General features: G+C 30.3%; 1 protein-coding gene across 1 annotated transcript in view; it reads left to right on the top strand.

The window, feature by feature from the left end:
- CAND1 (cullin associated and neddylation dissociated 1) overlaps positions 1-8,551 on the top strand; it is a 47,312-nt gene that overhangs the window by 1,364 nt on the left and 37,397 nt on the right. Inside the window, exons 2-6 of the mRNA XM_034402756.3 lie at positions 3,832-3,975; positions 5,547-5,701; positions 7,292-7,415; positions 7,544-7,800; positions 7,892-7,997. Coding sequence (XP_034258647.1) covers positions 3,832-3,975; positions 5,547-5,701; positions 7,292-7,415; positions 7,544-7,800; positions 7,892-7,997 — 786 coding nt within the window. The remainder of the gene's footprint in view (positions 1-3,831; positions 3,976-5,546; positions 5,702-7,291; positions 7,416-7,543; positions 7,801-7,891; positions 7,998-8,551) is intronic.

Raw genomic sequence — 8,551 nt, 5'->3', positions numbered from 1 at the left:
GTTTTGCAAACTGCTGAAAATCTTGCTGTTACAAGATTAAATTAATTGAAACATTTTCTCTGAATAAAGGTATGAGATTGGATTGGTGTATCTGATGCATAATTTAAAGCAGGCTTATTTTCATTGTTCTCATACATTTTGATATTATTCTTCAGAATATATTCCCAATATTTATTATAGAAAACTGGTGTACCTGTAAATCCTCTTTTGCATGTTTGCTGAATGAAATAAACGATTCTCTTCGTTTGCATCAACATTTAAATTACATAAGGACATAGAAAATTATAACTATCTGTAAAGAACATTAAATTCATCAACAATGTGTCACAATATAGCAGCAGACAATGATTGATCATTTGTTAGTCTGTTGTTAAACATATAAAAGAAAAGGCTTCTTAAATATTGCTATTTTCTTAAGTTTGCTGTTGGCAGATTGATTCCATTAAATTTAAAATACATGTAGCCCTTGATTTCCAACTACAACTGAGCCTCAATATTCTGTTGTTAAGTGAGACAATTGGTAAGTGAATTTTGTCGTATTTTACAACCTTTTTTGCCACAATTGTTAAGTGAATCACTGCAAATGTTAAGGAAGACAGGATTTTAAGTGGATCTGGCTTCCCCCTTGACTTTCCTTGTCAGAAGATTTCAAAAGGTGATCACATGACCCTGAGAGACTGCAACTGTCCTAAGTATGAGTCAGTTGTCAAGTGTGTCAATCCTGATCACATGACCATGGGATGCTACAATGATCATAAGAGTGAAAAATGGTCATAAGTCATTTTTTCAGTGTTATAAGTGAACACTAAACAAACTGTTGTAAGTCAAGGACTACCTGCATTTCCTCAATATTTTATGTTTTCACTTGTTATATACAACTTACGCACACGCACCCCCCCCCCCCCATACTTTACATAAAGTACATGTAAAGTACTTCATGTTTCCTGAAGTTCAGTATGGAATTAAATACTTCCTTATCAGGCATGAACTCTCATTTTCCATTTAACTTTATGGTGTAGCGCTACTGGATCAGCTTCAGTACTAATCATGATTCAGTTGTGTTTTCACCAGTGTCAATACAATAGTCAAACTAGAGTCAGATTTATAATTTTTAATGAAACAATCCAGTGTAGGGCCTAATATCAGCAAATTTAAAGCACAATTGTACAAAGTGATGCCACTTTGTAATTAATTAAAAGTAAGTTGGATATTTGTAAAAGAAGCATGGAAGAACTCATCTAATATTTACAAGCCCTTTCCACTCATACAGTGCTCAAGACAGGTAATAGCAATAATAATACACATAAAATGTTACACAATGAAACAGTAAATACAAAATTAAATAATGCATGAATGTGGCATTTTTCTCACATATGCAGCAGACTTTTCCATGCCAGTTCTCTCTCTTTTCAAATGCACTATGCTTCTGTATATTGTGCATATAAGAAGATTAAAACCTTGAGTATCATTTTCATTATTGAATTAGGCAAGCATTTAAGGTCATGACTGGCATTTTTTTCAAATATTATTACATATTCATGGGCTTTTTAAACCTTTGGCTTGCCTATATGATATTGTTACAGTTTTCTCATTCTGGCTTCTTTCTAATAGTGGAAAAGATATTTGTCTTAAAAAAAACACTTCAAAGACATCCCAGTTTCATTTTTTAATAGAACATTGGACATCTTTCTGCAGTGTGTTGATTACTACTGCTATGTATGCCCTTCTTTCTGTTATAATTTCAGTATGTATGAATAACATCAAATTGGAAAAGGCTGTTCTAAATATTTCCTTGAAATATGTATATAAAGGGACTTACTGTAAACCTTTATTGAACAAAATAGATATTTATAATAGTTGCAAGTCACATTACAGGAAGAAAAACATTTAATAGCTTTAGTTGCATTTAGGTTGAATGTAACAGTAGCAAAATTATTTTAATGATAATATTAGAGGTAGTATTTAATATCTTACCAATAATTTAAGAAAGTGTTAGGATTAAATATGAAATGGAACACGCACACACACATTTTTGTAGATGCAGCCACTGAGAAGAGCCATTCAGGTAAGACAACACTCTTCTTCTAAAATTTAAGTTCACATAGAGTCCAGAGTTTATCATGTGGCTACATCAACCTTCATTTAGACAAAAAGACTGAATCAACTCCAGTTTCCACTTGGACTTTTATAAAAGAGTCATGCAGTGAGAAGAAAGAAATGTCAGCTATTAAATGTTTTTTTTTAAGATACTTTATCAATTCAGTGAGGTTCTTGGTATCTCATATAATAAGTTCTTTTTTTCTAGTCATTTTGTTTAATATTAATTTTTGTACAATTCCCATATTTCTAGCTAATTATAGATGGAAGATGCAACTTAATATTTAATTTACAAATTATATGTGATTTTATATTGCATGGGTGTGTGTATCTGCATTATTTATGTTCTCAAGTTTACTTAATCAATTTTAAATTTTAAAATGTTCTCAGGCTGAAATTAATTTGTTGCTTGAAATGAAGATTTAGAGAAACTTGGCTAAATCCAATGAAGACAGTTTGAGAAGATAGATACGTTTAGCTTTAAACAAAAACAGATTGAGAATAGGGAAGTGCCATATAGAAAAAGGTTATTGTTTTCTATCGAAATAAATTCAGTCATATCATTATACAAGACATGGAATATTGCTTAAATTACAGAAAAGCAAATTTCAGTTGAGTTTTAAGGGGGAAAAGAGCTTTCTAATGGTAACCGTAATTTTCGGGCCATCTTCTCCAAACAGAATTCAGCCCAATTGGGGACATTACAGATTCCTTCCCTCAGGAGACGGGGATTGAAAGGCTGAATTCCAATCTTTTTAATGGCAGCTTCATCCTTCTGAATCAAGCTTCTCCTGAAATCTGGGTGACATCATAAATTATGACATAAGGGCATTTCTAAAAAGCTTTTTGAACAGTATGTACATTTATGAGCTTAGCGTTTTTATTCAGTTTGCAATTGTGAACATTGTGTTTAATTTCGTATTACTTATTTTAGTGGCTGGTTTTATATGGTTTAATACATTGGTTATTTCTATGAATTATCTAAAATTTAGCATGTAAGTAATATATAAGGATGGTGAAATAAATAGAATATGTATAGAAATGTAAGAACTAAACAGATTAATGGAGGTGGTAGCTGGATATGTTAAAATAGATGCCAGATACATAGTGCTTTAATTTAGACTAGTATCAAACTTGACAACTTTAACTTCCAACTCCCAGAATTCCCTAGCCAGCATCTTAAAGTTGCCTAGTTTGAAAAATACTGATTTAAACTTATGCCTCAAAACAAAGACATGGACTCTGTCTGAACTATTCCAATTCTCTGGTTTTGTGATTTTTTTTTTTCAAGTAACATGATGAACGAGTCAATTTTTCAGACATAATTATGGTAGTCTTTCAGTTTACTATTTACCTGGATAGCTAAATAGCTAATGTCATTTTTTTTTTGCTTTCTATTGTTGGTACTTACTTAAACATTTACTTAATGGACTTACCAGTAGGCTGAAAGCTGGTTGAAAAGTTGAACAAGAATAGATATTTGATGTTATCTTTGCCTTCCTTTTCTCTTCATTTTTTATGACTATTGGTGGTCTTGTTGCAGATTAGAGAAGATAGTTTGATTTAACGTGCTTTCCCCCCATTTCGTTCACTATATTTTGAAGTCTTTTCTCCAGAATTGAAGTATATTACTTTATGTCACATAAAGTCTAACATATTTGAAGTTATTGATATTATTAATTATTAGATTGATGTAAAACTGATGACTAACTGAAATGACTTTTTTAAAAAAAGGTTTATGGCAACAAATGACTTGATGACTGAACTACAAAAAGATTCTATCAAGTTAGATGATGATAGTGAAAGGAAGGTTGTGAAAATGATTTTGAAGTTGCTGGAAGATAAAAACGGTGAAGTGCAAAATTTAGCAGTCAAATGGTATGTATTTTCTGATCAGGCATTTTATTTTATACCAATTGTCTTGATTTGTACTGAGAAAATATGAGTTGGTTTATCTGTTCTGTCATCATTCTATAAGCAAGTCAGGAAAGCCCATTGACCTTACGATCTCCAACATTACATGGTAAGAGATAACAAGATATTCTTGTTTTTCTCTGTGAATCAGTTTTGATATAATATGTATGAATCTATGCTGATTATTTTGAACTGTCTTTTGAATTCAATTTCACTGGATGATCCTCAGAGAAAATGTATGTATATAATTATGTCCACATACTGTGATTGATAATTTTATAAACATCAGTTAAATCTTACATACCAGAAAGGGAAACAAAAGTGTTTGTTTCATTCCTTCTCATCTCTTTGAAGGCCAACAGTGGTTCTTACATCTGATTATAGTTGTTACTAATGGAGAATTAAATGTAATTCATTTTAATATATTTATATAGAACCAAATAATACTTGCATAAGGTCTACAAAAAGACATAAAATTCTATTCGTTGTCATGAGAAGATGTAGTCATTTTGAAATCAGCTAACAGAGTGTACAGTAATTGACTATTGCATAAAAGAAAAATAATTTTAATTATTTTATTATTTGAATCCAGAAGTAGTGATACTATAAAACCAAGTACAATGATTTTTATAGCAAAAATTCCCATTGGCTTATTCACAATCATGTTGTGTATTCTGTGTATTCTAAGAATAGATATATCACCTATAAATCAGATGTCTATATATTTTTACATATGGAGTTTTTGTCATTGCCAAACATAATATAGATTTTTTTTAAAAAGTTTAATTGCTTTAAAAATGTTCAAACCTTACATTTATTTATACTGAAGAAAAAGCAGTTATCTTCCTTATTCTAAGAATTATAATTACTTAGTCAGAAGTAATGCTAGTAGATTATATAGAAATAAGAATGGGAACAAAACTTACCTTTGAGTCAGAATAGTTTTGTTAAATAAAACATTCAAATTGAATTAATCATTAATCATGAATTATGTGTATGGCTGTACTTGAATTAATCATATGCATAAACTTTCATTGAGAGATTTTACTTCAAATTCATTGTTAAATAATTTTAATGTTTCCCAAGATAATCAATTTACCATAGTTCCATTTTTTCTTTTATTGTATTATACTTGAAATATGATGAGAAATATTCATGGATCAGCCTGTTCCTTCAGTAGTCTATATTGTAGAAAGTGATATCTGTTAATGTAGTAATTTGAAATTAGCAAAATGAATGGCTTTGCTAATATGTTTTCTGATTTATTTTTTGTTATTTGTTGATTTTATTTTACAAACTAATTTAATTGCTTATCAGTTTCTTGGCTTCATTCAAAATCCTTGGCAAAGTTACTAAAATAAGTATTTCGTTCAGTCAATAATGATATAATAATTGAATAATTGAAACTGGTTGATTTAAATGAATGGAAACACAAACCTTTGTTGATGTGTATCTCAAGTTTTATTTATAAATATCAATAAATAAATATTTCAACATTTTTAATTACAATTTAAAATGTTTTGGTTTCATTGCAGTCTTGGACCCCTGGTGAGTAAAGTGAAAGAATACCAAGTAGAGACAATTGTTGATACTCTCTGTACTAACATGCTTTCTGACAAAGAGCAGCTACGTGATATTTCAAGCATTGGTCTAAAAACGGTTATTGGAGAACTTCCTCCTGCATCTAGCGGTAAATCTTTTCTTATTTCCTTCTCTTGATCATTTATTATTATCTAGTTTGATTTTAGTTGGTCAATCTCATTACAAATGAAGTTCAACAAATAATTATTTTATTTTTAAATATTTGATTTGTAATTGGTTCTCTTTGCTGTTTAAATATCTTTATTCTACTGTTTTAAAATCCAGATTGGATTTTATGTGTTTCAAGAAAGGAAACAGGAAGAGTTCAAAAAATAAAGCCGATATCACATTTTGGTCCTTAATTAATGTTATCTGTATGGTATTATGTGACATGGTTGTGTTGTGCAGCATGGCCCAGGATTTATGCTGCAAACTCTATTATAACTCAGCTCATTTTTAATAACAAACTCTGCCTGAACTGTGTGACATATTTGTGAGTGGTACAATGTGACATGAAATTTCACACAGAGCAGTCTATAGTAGTTACATCTAAATTGCCTTTACCAGCAACTTTTTATTTATCTCAGTATCCCAATATGAGCCATTATGAGATAGATACTTTATAATTAAAGGTTTTGTAATTCTCATCTGTCCTTACTCTCTTGCTTGCTTACTCATTATCCTAGCTATCAGCTTGACCAACAGTTACAACAATTTTTGTCCTTAATGTTAAATCACACAAATTTTCATCCAAATTTTGCATGTGATACTACATTGATCCTGTTGTAAATGGTAAAATTGCTAATTTGAATGGATCTTTGCACCATATAATTGATATGTGAATTATCTCTCTTATGGAAAAAATATTTTCTTGATATACTATTTATTTAAATAAAAGAACACTTTCAAAGGAGTAAATTATCCTCTTTGTTCTAGTATCAATCTGTTTGTGATAGTACGTTTTAAAAAATGAAATTAATACAAATGGGCAAATTAACATCTTGACTCAAATTGAAAGTATCTATAATTCATAGTAACTAATCTAATTTTATTTAACAATTTGCCAGTTGGGATCCTGAGAATATCTGACAATAATGAATATTAAATATTGCAAAAGTATCGTTGCTTCTGTGCCATTAGTCTTCTAATGAAATAACAAACATCAGTGAGAATAACATGGCTCACTTATGGAGTTCCATATATTTACAATTTATAATTGATTTGTAATTTGTATGATGTCATAATTCTCTTATTTTTGACATTAGGTATAGTGCTATTTTTTATGTATTCAAAAGAACAAATAATCTGGTGGTGGGGGAACAGGAGGGAAGAAAAATCCTAACAGTTTTTTGTCTGGTCCAGCTTGTAAAATAATTTGTTCATGGTGCAACTTAGTTTTACCAGCATGGTGTTCTAATATTCTTTTCCTAGATTGTTCTCAAAAAGATCTGAGTTATAACTGGAAATTTAAGTAAGAAGTTGTGTATAAATTTCAGTCACTTATGCATATGGTTTGTTGTTGTTTTTGCATGCTGTGCACTTATGCTTATACCTTTCTAGGAAATAAAAATAGATTTTTTATATAATTTATTCAATTACATCATGTATTACAAAATGAGTAGCATTTTATTTTGGAAATATTACAGATTTTTACCAATAATTACTACTTTAATATTGATGACATTGTATTGATTTTCAGGCTCTGCATTAGCAGCTAATGTTTGTAAAAAAATTACTGGGCGACTTACTAGTGCTATTGCAAAACAAGAGGATGTGTCTGTTCAGTTAGAGGCTTTGGACATCATGGCTGACATGTTGAGCAGGTAAACATACACATTAAAGATGCTCTTAGGCAGTGTTTCTGCAAACTGCCCAGTTCATGTTTGCCTATTTCAAAAATGCCTTGACAATATAATTTGTTATATTGATTTTCCTTTTATAATGTTTTAAGGCAAGGAGGACTTCTTGTGAACTTCCATCCTTCTATTCTGACGTGTCTGCTTCCTCAGCTAACTAGTCCAAGGCTTGCTGTGAGAAAAAGAACCATAATTGCTCTTGGTCATCTTGTTATGAGCTGTGGTAACATAGTGTTTGTGGACCTCATTGAACATCTCTTGACCGAGCTATCAAAAAATGATTCCATGTCAACAACAAGAACCTATATACAATGTATTGCTGCCATAAGTAGGCAAGCAGGTCATAGGATAGGTAAATAAATTTATACAGTAATGCAGTCTTTCTCATTTTCATGTGAAGTGTTAAACATTTCATAATTATATTTTTATTTTTCTCCCATCAGGTGAATATCTTGAGAAAATTATCCCTTTAGTAGTAAAATTTTGTAACATAGATGATGATGAACTTCGAGAATACTGTATTCAAGCATTTGAATCTTTTGTTAGGAGGTAAGGTATACATTGCTTTGTTTGGTTTCTCCTAGCTACCTATATAGTATGAAAAAAAATTGTAGAGTCACAGAAAAAAATAGTTATTTTCTTGTAAAATCATGAAGTCCTTCCAGTGTTTGTCATTGAACTAAATTTTATTCCTTGTTCTTTTACTAATTCTGAATTATTTTGGTAAGATAAGTAATATAACTATTTCAAAGTATTGTCTTCTTTATATGCCCATGCAAAAGACAATTAATATGGTATGCTTATCTGGTGCTTGAGATGTGCTGTGACTTAAAATTTACACTTTTTAAAAGTACCAATTGGAAAATCTAACATAAAACATTTATATTATATATTAAGCATGTTATCTGATATATATTTAGAATTCTGTATTCAACTTACCACCACCATTGAGCCCAAAATTTAGGTTGCTAAGTGAGACACTGGTTAAGTAAGTTTTGCCCCATTTTACAACTTTTCTTACCACAGTTAAGTGAATCATTGAATACACAGTTGTTAAGTGAATTTGGCTTCCCCAATGACTTTGCATGTCAGAAGGTTGCAAA

Source organism: Pantherophis guttatus, chromosome 7 (assembly GCF_059756535.1).
Source record: "Pantherophis guttatus breed Tessera chromosome 7, ASM5975653v1, whole genome shotgun sequence".
NCBI lineage: Eukaryota > Metazoa > Chordata > Lepidosauria > Squamata > Colubridae > Pantherophis > Pantherophis guttatus.
Note: the sequence above shows the minus strand (reverse complement) of the source record. Positions and strands in the feature narration are given on the sequence as shown.